The sequence below is a fragment of the Coregonus lavaretus genome (assembly GCF_964263955.1).
Source record: "Coregonus lavaretus genome assembly, chromosome: 30".
NCBI lineage: Eukaryota > Metazoa > Chordata > Actinopteri > Salmoniformes > Salmonidae > Coregonus > Coregonus lavaretus.
The window spans coordinates 18,720,264-18,734,960 of record NC_140017.1 but is presented as its reverse complement, the minus strand read 5'-3'; the positions used below and the strand labels follow the sequence as shown (position 1 = coordinate 18,734,960).

General features: G+C 44.9%; 1 protein-coding gene across 1 annotated transcript in view; it reads left to right on the top strand.

The window, feature by feature from the left end:
• Positions 1-678: 678 nt before the first annotated feature.
• Positions 679-14,697, top strand: part of LOC311105640 (intraflagellar transport protein 80 homolog) — a 71,875-nt gene continuing 57,856 nt past the window's right edge. The window contains exons 1-6 of the mRNA XM_084147845.1: positions 679-894; positions 6,566-6,676; positions 6,780-6,848; positions 10,132-10,241; positions 11,466-11,555; positions 11,709-11,846. Of these exons, the coding sequence (XP_084003971.1) occupies positions 6,821-6,848; positions 10,132-10,241; positions 11,466-11,555; positions 11,709-11,846 (366 nt within the window). The 5' untranslated portion in view covers positions 679-894; positions 6,566-6,676; positions 6,780-6,820. The remainder of the gene's footprint in view (positions 895-6,565; positions 6,677-6,779; positions 6,849-10,131; positions 10,242-11,465; positions 11,556-11,708; positions 11,847-14,697) is intronic.

Here is a 14,697-nt window from a genome sequence, read left to right as displayed (position 1 = left end):
CTATTATGAAGTTGTTCCTCTAATAACATACTAGGCCTCCTTAGCTCTGGTCCAGGGGGTTAGTGCCCGTTCCTCCAACTCACTGAAACGCCATGGACCAAAGCTAAGGCCGCCTGAGACAAATATGATATTCAGTACACCTTGCACCACCAGACCTGAGTTCAAATACTATTTGAAAACGTTCAAATATTTGTAGTGTTTGCTCTAGCCTGGCCGGAGTGCCAGATGGGCGGGTTTGCAGTTTTGGGACTATTCTAATGGTCCATTAAGCCCACTAAGCTCAATCAAGCACAGATAAAGTATATATTTCAAATAGTGTTTGAACCCAAGTCTGCCTGGCACCTTCTTACTAAAGGCATGCTTTTTGCAACCTATATGGTGAAAAGATTTATGTGCTATTTGCGATCACATCTGTGTGTGGATCTCACCTACCTCAATACAAAGAAAGGTGAATACAGGATCTGTGTTCATTAATTCAGCTGAAAAGCAACCACTGTGTTTGAGTCTACTGCGGCCACCAACCCTGGACCCGAAGAGTTAGGCTACAGGGTGTGAAAACGTGTGTACCACTTTAACACGAACACATCTGGTTCAAGTAATTAAGATTAGATATTTTGCAGCAACCACTGATCTATTTCCACCTTACCATTGTCCTCCTTAACACCTGGACACATAAAGAGCTTGTTAGCTGTGTGGGCTGGACCACTGCAGACGAGCTGTATTCCTGCAGTGAGGACCACCAGATCCAAAGATGGAACCTGCTGACCAGTGAGACCAGCCTGGTGGTGAAGCTGCAGGAAGACCTCTTCCCCATTGACCTGCACTGGTTCCCCAAGACTGTGGGAGGCAAGAAGCAGGCCCAGGCCGAGATCTTTGTCCTCACCAGCACTGACGGCAAGTCACAGAAGGGCCGAATAATTATGAGAATAATAAGAGATTTTCTCATAACAGGCTTTGATGATAGTTTTAATAACTTTATTTATGAAGCACTTTTCCTACCTCAAAGCGCTATTTGAAACAAGTTTATGGCACCGCTAACAGAAAATAAATGTTGAATTTTAAAGCAATGATAGTTTTTCACATTATTCAACAAGACAGATTGATATTTAATTAGGTAGGTGAAAGGGGATATGAGTCCCAAGGTACATAACTGCATGGTATGTGTGAAATGTCTCTGGTTGACTACGAGTGGTATACTACGAAGCAAATTAGATCTACTCAGGCTTTTATAAAGCTAGCCAGCTTCAGTTAGCTGCACATTCCAGGTCAGGCTTCATCCGTACTACGACGGTGGATATTGCTCGTCCGCCTGCCGCTGACTCTAGCAGGCATGTCGCACGTGGTTACTCGAACATCTAGCTCTTCATTGAGACAATGCTGAAACATCAATCCATGGGCGAGTCAGTGACACATTTTCATTTGTGCCGAAATCAAAATGAAAAAATATATCTTGCAAATTCAGCAGGCTATGGTTTGAAATAGGTTTTTAGAAGTGCCACCTTTATTTTAATACTTATCGTTAATGCCGGCTTTGGTGTGTTTATCAATGCACAAGCACCTTTTTCCGACTCCTATCGCACCTTCTATCTGTGGAACAGCTTGTTGTGGCCATATACAGTGACTTTGGAAAGTATTCAGACCCCTTGACTTTTTCCACATTTTGTTAGGTTACAGCCTTATTCTGAAATTGATTAAATAGTTTTTCCCCCTCTTCAATCTACACACTACCCCATAATGACAAAGCAAAAACAGGTTTTTAGAAATGTTTGCTAATTTATTAAAAATACAAAACTGAAATATGACATTTACATAACTATTCAGACCCTTTACTCAGTACTTTGTTGAAGCAGCAATTACAGCTGCAAGTCTTCTTGGGTATGACGCTACAAGCTTGGCACACCTGTATTTGGGGAGTTTCTATTTTCAGGTTTCTCCAGAGATGTTCGATCGGGTTCAAGTCCAGGCTCTGGCTGGGCCACTCAAGGACATTCAGAGACTTGTCCCGAAGCCACTCCTGCGTTGTCTTGATTGTGTGCTTAGGGTCGTTGTCCTGTTGGAAGGCGAACCGTCGCCCCAGTCTGAGGTCCTGAGCACTCTGGAGCAGGTTTTCATCAAGGATCTCTCTGTACTTTGCTCCGTTCATCTTTGCCTCGATCATGACTAGTCTCCCAGTCCCTGCCGCTGAAAAACATCCCCACAGCATGATGCTGCCACCACCATGCTTCACTTTAGGGATGATGCCAGGTTTCCTCCAGAAGTGACGCTTGGCATTCAGGCCAAAGAGTTCAATCTTGATTTCATTAGACCAGATAATCTTGTTTCTCATGGTCTGAGAGTCTTTAGGTGCCTTTTGGAAAACTCCAAGCGGGCTGTCATGTGCCTTTTACTGAGGAGTGGCTTCCGTCTGGCCACTCTACCATAAAGGCCTGATTGGTGGAGTGCTGCAGAGATGGTTGTCTGTCTGGAAGGTTCTCACATCTCCACAGAGGAACTCTAGAGCTCTGTCAGAGTGACCATCGGGTTCTTGGTCACCTCCCTGACCAAGGCCCTTCTCCCCCGATTGCTCAGTTTGGCCAGGCGGCCAGCTCTAGGAAGAATCTAGGTGGTTCTAAACTTCTTCCATTTAAGAATGATGGAGGCCACTGTGTTCTTGGGACCTTCAATGCTGCAGAAATGTTTTGGTACCCTTCCCCAGATCTGTGTCTCGGAGCTCTACGGACAATTCCTTCGATCTCATGGCTTGTTTGATGCTCTGACATGCACTGTTAACTGTGGGACCTTATATAAACAGGTGTGTGCCTTTCCAAATCATGTCCAATCAATTGAATTTACCACAGGTGGACTCCAATCAAGTTGTAGAAACATCTCAAGGATGATCAATGGAAACAGGATACACCTGAGCTCAATTTCGAGTCTCATAGCAAAGGGTCTGAGTACTTATGTATATTAAGGTATTTCTGTTTTTTGTTTTTAATACATTTGCAAACATTTCAAAAAAACTGTTTTCTCTTTGTCATTATGGGGTATTGTGTGTAGATTGATGAGGAAATTATTTTCTATAATCCATTTTACAATAATGCTGTAACGTAACAAAATGTGGAAAAAGTCAAGGGGTCTGAATACATTCCGAATGCACTGTATTTATAATCCATATAATGGTTTTGGAACCTCTAACCCTGGCAAATTGACTGTTAAACTCATGGGTTCACTAGCAATTGCTTGACTTGAATGGGAGCTGCCATATATAGATTATACTGCACAGTCGCGGTCAAAAGTTTTGAGAATGACACAAGTATTGGTCTTCACAAAGTTCACTGCTTCAGTGTTATGAGATATTTTTGTCAGATGTTACTATGGTATACTGAAGTATAATTACAAGCATTCCATAAGTGTCAAAGGCTTTTATTGACAATTACATTAAGTTTATGCAAAGAGTCAATATTTGCAGTGTTGACCCTTCTTTTTCAAGACCTCTGCAATTCGCCCTGGCATGCTGTCAATTAACTTCTGGGCCACATCCTGACTGATGGCAGCCCATTCTTACATTATCAATGCTTGGAGTTTGTCAGAATTTGTGGGGTTTTGTTTGTCCACCCGCCTCTTGAGGATCGACCACAAGTTCTCAATGGGATTAAGGTCTGGGGAGTTTCCTGGCCATGGACCCAACATTGCGATGTTTTGTTCCCCGAGCCACTTAGTTATCACTTTTGCCTTATGGCAAGGTGCTCCATCATGCTGGAAAAGGCATTGGTCATCACCAAACTGTTCTTGGATGGTTGGGAGAAGTTGCTCTCGGAGGATGTGTTGATACCATTCTTTATTCATGGCTGTGTTCTTAGGCAAAAATGTGAGTGAGCCCACTCCCTTGGCTGAGAAGCAACCCCACACATGAATGGTCTCAGGATGCTTTACTGTTGGCATGACACAGGACTGATGGTAGCGCTCACCTTGTCTTCTCCGGACAATGTGTTTTCCGGATGCCCCAAACAATCGGAAAGGGGATTCATCAGAGAAAATGACTTTACCCCAGTCCTCAGCAGTCCAATCCCTGTACCTTTTGCAGAATATCAGTCTGTCCCTGATGTTTTTCCTGGAGTGAAGTTGCTTCTTTGCTGCCCTTCTTGACACCAGGCCGTCCTCCAAAAGTCTTCACCTCACTGTGCGTGCAGATGCACTCACACCTGCCTGCTGCCATTCCTGAGCAAGCTCTGCACTGGTGGTGCCTCGATCCCACAGCTGAATCAACTTTAGGAGATGGTCCTGGCGCTTGCTGGACTTTCTTGGGCGCCCTGACGCCTTCTTCACAACAATTGAACCTCTCTCCTTGAAGTTGTTGATGATCTGATAAATGGTTGATTTAGGTGCAATCTTACTAGCAGCAATATCCTTGCCTGTGAAGCCCTTTTTGTGCAAAGCAATGATGAAGGCAGGTGTTTCCTTGCAGGTAACCATGGTTAACAGAGGAAGAACAATGATTTCAAGCACCACCCTCCTTTTAAAGCTTCCAGTCTGTTATTCTAACGCAATCAGCATGACAGAGTGATCTCCAGCCTTGTCCTCGTCAACATTCTCACCTGTGTTAACGAGATAATCACTGACATGATGGCAGCTGGTCCTTTTGTGGCAGGGCTGAAATGTAGTGGAAACGTTTTTTGGGGATTAAGTTCATTTTCATGGCAAAGAGGGACTTTGCAATTAATTGCAATTCATCTGATCACTCTTCATGACATTCTGGGGTATATGCAAATTGCCATCATAAAAACTGAGGCAGCAGACTTTGTGAAAATTAGTATTTGTGTCATTCTCAAAACTTTTGACCACGACTGTATGTCTATGGTTGGTTGTGGCTGTCAGTTTGCCTTCAAAATGTCAAAATACAATCACGTGAAAAACGTACAGTTTGGAAAGCAAATGCTGTCTACTAAATGTGTAATGTGATATGTATTTTATCATTACTGTTTTTTTACACACAAAAAAACTTTTGATTAATAAAATATTTAATCAGTCGTCTTCCTCAAATAAAGAGGATGATGACACAATCTTTGCGAGAGGGATGGTATCTGATTTCATTGGTCCTCAACTCGTGGCTCAAACACTTCATTCAGGATAAATGGAGTTAGCCCTGAGTTAGCCTGCCCAGAGCAGGTTAGTTCTGAAGGATTTGTTGCCATTGAAATTTACCTGGCTAAAAGGTGAGCCACTTTTGTGGTACCGGTTATCCCGAGTTGAACTCAGAGTTGACATTTGTTACCTCGCTAACTCCTCAAACCTGATTCATAGCACAGGGCTCTGTCTATATCAGCTCTAAACACACAGAGTGGATATGTACGGCGATGGCAGGCGACATGTGGTCACAATGTTAATGGCAGTGTAGGGTTGCATAAACACACCCACAAACTGAAGCAGCAATTTTCCCTGGCAGACCATGTAGTCATGAAAATGTTTGCATCTGTCTTTCTGGTACAGAATGATTATTGTCATCATATAGGTAATATTGTCACAATTGTCATTGGTCTCCTCTATGGAGAGGCAGTGTTTATGTTTTTAGTGTACTAGACCTAGAAACTAATGCACAGCAACCTGAAAATGTTGGGGTGGATTGGCGCAATAGTCCACTGCAGCTTGTAACGGCATATTCTTTTGGTTTCTGTTTTTAATGTCAGTGAAACTTCACATGGCTATGAAATGGTTAAATAGAAACCACAGATGTATAGCTTTGGTGGGTGGGGAAAATCTATAGTAACTTTTGTGGCTTTCTCCAACCTCATTTGGTGCGTGGGCCTCTGTCTGAGGCGATATGTCAAAAATTGTTTTGGTTCATAGTACTGACAGACATAGAGCAAATGCTGAGAGCAGTTTGAAAATGGTGTTTAACAGTCTGGTCTTTAATATAATTTACATTTTTAAAAGCCTATTTTAATTCTAAGCGTCCTTTTCAAACAGCAGCCATGGTCGTATACTCACTACCTGTTTTTCTGGGTCGGCGACATTCAGATTTGTTAGGACATCCAAATATAGAAACTGGAGAGAGCAGCATCATGCTGATTTGCAGTTTTCGGCAACCAGAAATTACATAGAACATTCTGTATTTTTTAATACGCACCGCCACAAAGTATATGGTAGGCTAGTGTCTTTGATAACTGTCTCCATGCCTGATCGCTCCCCGTCTCTAGCAGATAGGAAACTGTTTAATTTAAGCAGCAGAGAGACTTTGCTTTCATTCTTCCGTTTTGTGTAAGAAATGTGTCTTCAAGAGGTAGCTACCAACCAGGACAGTGGAGCAAAATACATTATGTATGGGAACCTGACTCCATGGGTTACAATTCTGTATGTTTATCTCAGTTTGGTTGTTTCTGTGTGTGGGGCCGAGTGCCTATATTCTTGGTCTTTTATATTTATGAACTCTCCTTACATCATGCCATATGCGTTTATCGCGCCTTTTGACTGTTTGTTGCCTCTCAAATATGAGATTTAGAAATGGAGAGACAGTTTATATAGTATATTTCCTTCATATCTAATGGACTGTACCTGTCTTTTACCTGTCTGTTCTGTTGTCTGTCTGTAGGTAAGTTCCACCTGGCCTCTAAGACAGGCCGTATTGAGAAGAGTGTGGAGGCCCACAAAGGAGCTGTATTAGCCGGGAGATGGAACTACGATGGGACCGCTCTCATCACAGGTGAGGGATACACAGGGTAATAATCACACACAAAAAGAACTATAAAATGTAATACGCTGCTCAGTAACAAGTTTGTTATAACTGCCGGATGTTGTTTCCTCAGCTGGGGAGGACGGGCACATCAAGATCTGGTCTAAGAGTGGCATGCTGAGGTCCTGCTTGGCCCAGCAAGGTAAGATTACTAGGAAAAAAAGTTTCAAACTATCCTTTCAAACACTCAGCTCAGAAATGACTGTATTTCAAAACGGTAGTGCCACACTTTGTTTCGAAACAAATGCAGGTACCAATATTGTCCCATTTAACAATTTCCTGTTTTGTCAGAATGGGGCCCTGTATTTTTTGTGGTGCAGTTGCTCCACAGTGTAGAGCCAACATTGCACTCTCTCTGTGTGAAGAGGTGTATGTGAGTGTGTGTGTGTGTGTGTGTGTGTGTGTGTGTGTGTGTGCTAATCTTCCAGCCCAGTGTTGTCAGCATGCTTCAGTTCGGCTGGCGCCTAGCCGAACTGAACAAGTGTGCTCGCATACTCCCTTAAAAGACTAGAAACTAGAAAAAAGCAGCAATAGTTCTGTTTGTCCTTCTTGAGATGCCATAACTATTCCTCAAAATAGTCAGAATTAATCCCACGATAACTCAAGAAATCTGTTTGACGTATATTTCAAGGACATTTTAGTCACGCAATTTTACATCTAACTAAGATGTTTGGTGCAGTATTTCTCAAGTGGAAAAATGTGCATGAAAACGAATGACAACAAATACTTAATTGAAGAATCCGTACTGTTGACCAGTCACCAACGAAGGGGCGTAGACTTCGGCTACCGACTTCCGCTTGCCTCAAGGAAAAATATTTGTGTGCACGTACAGCCGAAAAAACCCTTTCTGAAGACGAAATCGAAACAAAACGTCCCAAAATGTCGTCATAATATATTCACAAACTGTTCCGGATGGGAAGTATGTGGACGCCTGCTAGTGCTCTGTGATTGGCACTAGCATATTAGGTCTTGTACTGTACCACTGCTGAACTCAGATCAGCAATGTCCCTGTCTGTAAAGTCACCTACAGGACACTAACAGAACCAGGCGAAGTACTGGATGTGCTTTTACACACAACATGTATATTGATATTGGCTTTCACTGAATGAATCACTGTACTTATTGAATGAATCACTGAACTAATTTTGAAACCTCAATTTGGAACTAGGATGTTATTTCACTATCCATGTGTGAATGAGGATGCACTGTATTAATCATAGGGGGTGAGTGTGTCAGCCTGGTGCTTTCTCAAGCTGTTGGTAGTTCTCTCACACTCTGGTGTGCCCAGTCAGAGGACCTGCTGCTGCTGGGGCTTGGGCCGGGCCTGGGACAGTTGTAATGAGGTCAAACCCATGAACACAACCACGTGAGTTACAGAGAGAGAGACTGCGCTGGCGGACATTTTGTAAACATAAGGCAACACACAGCCACCAATTATAGTCTCACACACAGACCGCAGTGTTCATTAAGGCCCCTTCTGCTTTTGAGGGCACCTCACTGGATGAAAGAGAGAGAGGTATGTAGAGAGAGAGAGAGAGAAAGATAGAGGGATCTGATGTAAAGGGTAAAGGCTTGTCACAGAGGGCTACAATACTGTTCATTTGTATTCAGGGAGCCCTTCCTTCTGTGCCATGACATGAAAGTTTCTCTGCTTAAACTGAGTTTTTGGTTGAGGCCAAGTGAAGCATGATGCGCTGCCATTAGACAGCTCTGAGAATGGTGGTTATATAGTAGCCTAGATAATGTCGTCACAGTGCATGTAGAAAGACTAATACAGTTTGAAGCACTACAGGATATGCCTCATGTTCTTACAAGTTTTAGACTTTCACATTTACTTCCACAGTCGGGATTTGTGTGTGTGTACAGTGTGCGTCTTTGTGTATTTGAAACTGCTGTAAACGATGCCGGTGCGATGATCTGAAAGATGGCCTTTGTGTTAACAGTGATTTAGTCCAGCCAGATGATTTAAGATGGCAATCTGGCAGAGAGAGAGAAGTGTGTGTGTGTGTGTTGGACTATTAGGGTGTAATGCTGCTGGATACAGTTGAAAATGCAGTCAATCCTCCAGTTCCATTTTTATTAAAAGCACCATAAAGTTGTAAAGGTTTATTGGAGTGGAGTTTTATTAAAATCCATAAAAAAGACTCTTAATGATAAATCTCTCTATCCAGGACTCGCATACAGATGGTTTACTTATTAATTGATTCATTGTGCCATTTGAAATATCTTCTCAGTATTCTCAACATTTCGGCGTTGATGGTAAAACCTGGCCATCCAGATGACATGGATGCATTCTCCCAAATGAATGGGCTCTTTGCTTCCATAGAAAACTGGGCAGAGGCAGGAGCCGTTTAGCCCCACAAGGCACATTCTCGCTCAGTCCTCTATTTAATGTGTCCGTCTGTGTTGTTGTGAACCATGGCATTGACTGGACAGGCTTGAGAGGGAGAGAGCTGCACAGCACAGCCGCTGTTGCACGTACAGATTTGTAGAGCGCGTGGAGGAACTGGTGGTGTCACCTAACAGGTGTGAACACATCATCCACACTGCAGATGCATCTGTGCAGGTGGTGCTCCTCCTTATGCACACACACACGTGCACACACATACACACACATACACACACACACACACACACTGCAGGAGTCACAGGTACAGCTGGGGGCCGTTGTTGTGAGTCTTGAGTGCGATGATGTAACCGTGTCCCATTTGTGTGGGAGAGGGGGAAGGAGAGGAGGGGGAGGAGGAGGGGGGGGGCAGAGGGAACTCGTCTCAGACGTCTGTCATTGTCAGCCCGCGATCATGTGACCTCTTCGCATTTGTGAGAAACCTCAAGCACCTGGAGCAGGGTTAAATGTCAGCCTGCCTCACTCTCTCACTCACACACACACACACACACACCACATGGTTTAGGCAGGTTTCTCTTAACGCACAGCTGTCTTGGTGTGACACACAGCCAGGTTTGCAGGATTGAAGCAAGCTTTGCATGCAAAATCCCATTCCTACAGGCTGTACGAGGTAAACCCTCAGAGTAAATATGACACTGCTGTGGTGTAGAAATTAGAAATGCAATCTCCTCCAGCTCTGTGTTTGTAAGGCACACCAAGCACTTCTCCCTCTTTGATAAGGACTGCCTCGAGGCAGACTCTGTGTGATAGCTAATCAATGCTCTGATGAAACCAGAGTCAACTAACTAGTGGATCTTCTACTGACAGAATTACTTTATAATATGTAATGCTGTCTGAGAAGGAGATGCAACTGTGAAAGTTTCAGTTTTCATAATTTTCTGAATTTAATGGATGTGTTATGAAAATAGTATTATAAAAGTGATTGTTTAATCACATGGACATTGTTAAGCAGTGTGATTCCTCACCTCTCCTGCTGTGTGTGTGTGTGCGTCTCTCTCTCTCGCTCTCTCTCTCTCAGGGTCTCCTGTATACTCGGTGGCCTGGGGCCCGGACTCTGATAGGATCCTGTACACGTCAGGCAGACTGCTGATAATCAAGCCCCTGCAACCCAGTGCCAAGGTCCTACAGGTACTGTGAGTGTGTGGGGATTGAAGACATTGCACTCCAGTGAGTATTTGTCTTGTTCATGTACATTTGTTTATTGTTCTTTTTGGCACTGAATGTGCCTGGGACCCTGAGTAAATACCAGAGGGTTTAGTGTGCACCCCCCCTTCACCCCTCTCACCTCACCCCCCCGAGCAGGGCAGAGCAACAGCTGGCAGTGTATGGAGAAGCCCCCTGCACAACTCTGTGACCCCTGCAACCCCCCCCCCATCCCCAAACCCCCATAACCCCCTCACCTCATCCCCCTGCTCCCTCTGGGAGAGACAGAGCCGTGAGAGAGAGAGGGAGAGGGGTTTGGGGAGGCGGGGGTAGTGATAACCTTCACATGGCAGGAGGAGAAAGGAGACGATGAGTTGACTCCTCCTCTCGTCCTCCTTTAACGGCACATGCCTCTGGTTATCTGTTGGTCAATACATCTCATGAGTATTGACATAAGTGTGACTGTTCAACATTTCCTTACTTTTTTGAAGGGGAAACTATTCTGAAGATTTTTCCCAGTCCCATTCGGCATGCTTAACAATAAGCAACACATTAGGATGTGTCAGTAAGTCACTTGGCTAACGCTGGGGTGTGTGAGTTAGTTAGTGTGTGTGTTTAACAGAGATGTAATGGGGTCTCTGACGGGGTCGTGTGTGTGATCTCGTCCACGTGGCGACCTGCGAAGGCTCTGCCCTGTTTCCAATTAGAGTCCAAACTATTACATTAACACAGAGCAGACTGAGAGGCTGTCAGGGAGAGCACCACGCTCTACTTTTACCTCTAGCTAGCTCTCTATCTTCTTGTCCACTATGCTCCTTCTGATAAGAACTCTCTCCTCTCCCCTGTATTTGCTTTATCATGTCTCCTGTTTGTGAACTCTCCCTGCAGTCTTCTCCTGCTTGTCCCTGACAAAAAAAAAACTCTGAGTAATATAAGCCTGCAGCCCAGCGGGTAGTATATTGATATGGACATGCGGCCCCCCGCTCTCAATCTGCCCCCCCCCCTTCCCCTCGCTCTCGTTTTCTTCCCCTCTCTCTCGTTTTCTTTCCCTCTCTCTCAGGTGTGGGACAGAGCCTGGGACTGGTTAACTGAGGTGTGATCCTGAATGTATTGGTTGTGTATGGGGAATATCCCTGCTCTCGCATAAACATCTGCTCTTTCTCTGCTCTCTCCTCTCTTCCTTGTCCCTCCCTCCCTTCCTCTCCCCAGTGGAAGGCCCATGATGGTATCATTCTGAAGGTGGACTGGAACTCTGTGAATGACCTGATACTGTCAAGTGGAGAGGGCTGTAAATACAAGGTCAAGTGTGTCCCGTCATCCAAAAATGATGATCTATGTTATAACTTGTGTACCACGCAGTCGCAATACTGTGTAATTGACCCTGTTCCTTCTCCCATCTCTCTCTCTCTCTCCCCCTCCTTCCCTTCATCTCCCTCCTTCCCTCTCTCTCAGGTATGGGACAGCTATGGTCATCTGCTCTACACGTCCTTGTCACATGACTACCCTGTGACCTCAGTGTCCTGGTCTCCGGACGGGGAGGTGTTCGCCGTGGGCTCCTTCAACACCCTGCGTCTCTGTGACAAGACCGGGGTAAGAGCTCCCCTCACACCCCACCCCACCACCCCTGTCCTGTGCCACACCTCTGTGTACTGTCACTGTGTGTGTGTTTCAGTGTGACAAACCTGGTTCTAGAAGAGGTCCTCCATCCCTTCCCTAGTGTGTGGAAGTAGATCATGAATGCATGGTGTGAGTCTCTCTGTATACCGCCCTCACTAGTCTCTGTCACATGTTAGTATTAATAACTGGTGCTGATAGTGCTGTTGATAGTAAGTGGACTTGTAATGTGAGAATGATGGATAGTAATTAAGCAATAAGGCCAGAGGGGGTGTGGTATATGGCCAATATACCACGGCTAAGGGCTGTTCTTATGTACGACGCAACGCGGAGTGCCTGGACACAGCCATTAACCGTGGTATATTGGCCATGTATCACAAACCTCCGAGGTGCCTTATTGCTATTATAAACTGGTTACCAACATAATTAGAGCAGTAAAAATAAATGGTTTGTCATACCCATGGTATACGGTCTGATATACCATGGCTGTCAGCCAATCCGCATTCAGGGCTCAAATCAGCCAGTTTATAATTGTTGTTTTATTATTCTTCAACGTATGGCCTGAAACAATATGTGGAGTCTCAGCTGGGTTTGTTGTTTAGTTAGAATAGAGATGTCAGTGTATTGTTCTATGAGACCTGGCCTAATGAAAACAAACAGCACAGGGCTCTGGTCCTCCGCACTGATCACCACCGATTTCATGCTACATTTTGATGTAATTAGGATCAAATGGCGGGTTTTTTTGCACCAAAACAAATGGTCTGGAGACTGACTCTGAGCCAACGCAGATGTCTACACAACACAGAGGTTATGAAAGAGTTTGTGTGTGCGTGTAAACACTGTGTGTTTGAGTTTGTGCATGCATGTGTGTATTCAAGGGTATTCGCTATCACTTGTCTAGTTGTTACAGATCAGTGTGGATGAAGGAATGTAGATGTGGAGAGGACGGAAGCCATCTTGGTCTTCTGAGTTGAACCTTCAGTAGGACACTATTCAGTCAAAGCCTGTTGCTAGCTTTTGGGGATTACGAGTCAGAAACAAGATAGCAGCAAGAGTACAGTAATAAGCAGTATCTTTGTTTCACACTGTAAATATTGCTTGGTTTTTTGAGTACACAAATCCACGAAGAATATTTGGACTACTGAGACCACAGAAATTCTGTGTGCGGGTGTAATTGCATCGAATAATGAACCTAAATCACCTTTCTTCACAATGACAATTGTGTCTCTGTGTTGTTAGTTTGTTGACGTTGCTGGTCTGAACCATTGTTTGTCATTGCGCCACTCTGTGTCTTGTGGTTGGGTTGACTGGGGCTCTCTTTCTCTCTCTGATGATGATGCGTACAGTAACTCTTAACTAACTGGGGTAAGAGTCTGTTTGCCTTCACCTCCTCCCCAACTCCTCCCAGGCCACAGAGCGAGAGTGTGTACTGTAGCCTGGCCCTGGGCCGCCATGGGACGGTTGCTCAACACCAGGAGAAGAAGAATGAGGAAGAAGAGAAACAAAGAGAGGAGAGATAGAGAAAAGGCCACTCAGAAGTCACTTCCTGACTCCTCCTTGATGAGTTGATGAATCTGCTCCCGTGTTCCGTTGGCCCATCGGCCCTTGCTTTCAGTCTCATGCACATTTGGTGTGTATGTTGTGTTACAGTACGTTCATGGTAACTGTTGCATCCATGCCTGTATCTGGGCTGTAGTTGGGCTGCGGCGCAGAAGGAGTTAAGTGCAGTGAGGAATCTTTGCTGTTACTACCTTGACTAATGGGCAGGAGTTTCATTCTGTATCTGGTACAATGAAACCTTGCACTTTACAGAGTGCTGCCTCAGCAGGAACGGCCCAGCGCGTTTAACCCCTAACCCCTCTCTCTCTCTCTCTCTCTCTCTCTCTCTCTCTCTCTCTCTCTCTCTCTCTCTCTCTCTCTCTCTCTCTCTCTCTCTCTCTCTCTGTCTCTGTCTCTGTCTCTGTCTCTGTCTCTGTCTCTGTCTCTGTCTCTCTGTCTCTGTCTCTCGCTCTCTCTCTCTCTCTCCTCTCTCTCTCTCTCTCTCTCTCTCTCTCTCTCTGTCTCTGTCTCTGTCTCTGTCTCTCTCTCTCTCTCTCTCTCTCTCATCTCTCTCTCTCTCTCTCTCTCTCTCTCTCTCTCTCTCTCTCTCTCTCTCTCTCTCTCTCTCTCTCTCTCTCTCTCCTCTGTCTCGCTTTCTCTGTCTCTGTCTCTGTCTCTGTCTCTGTCTCTGTCTCTCTCTCTCTCTCTCTCTCTCTCTCTCTCTCTCTCTCTCTCTCTCTCTCTCTCTCTCTCTCTTTCTCTCTCTATGGGACAGATGAAGCTCATTATCACAAGGCTGGGAGGAGGGGAATACCTCATTACACACGCGTGCACACAGACTACATGCACAGATACTGAGCCACACAGATGCACCGACACAGACACACGTGTTGGGGCTAGACTCAACGTCAGCCCTGGAATGAACTTGATAATTTTTTCTCATGGGCTTTTTTATGGATTGTTGATTATTTTGATATTTGTCTTTTCTATTGGCTTGAATAAGAGAGAAACTGTTAGGATCTTGTAAATCCCCTCCCCCTCTCCTCTTTAGGTATGGCTGATGTTGGATTATCTATAGGCACAAAGCAGTACACTGTCACTTTACTAGATTTGAGCACAAGAAGTGTGTCTGTGCATAAGTGTGTGTGTGTGTGTGTGTGCCTACGTGCGTGCATCTGTGCATGCGATCCAATGTGCCCTGCGAGACAGCAGTCTATTTACGAGGCACTGCAGCTGGTGTCTAGCGTCTGGACATCTGTCACGATCCTGACACTGTGACACTCACTAA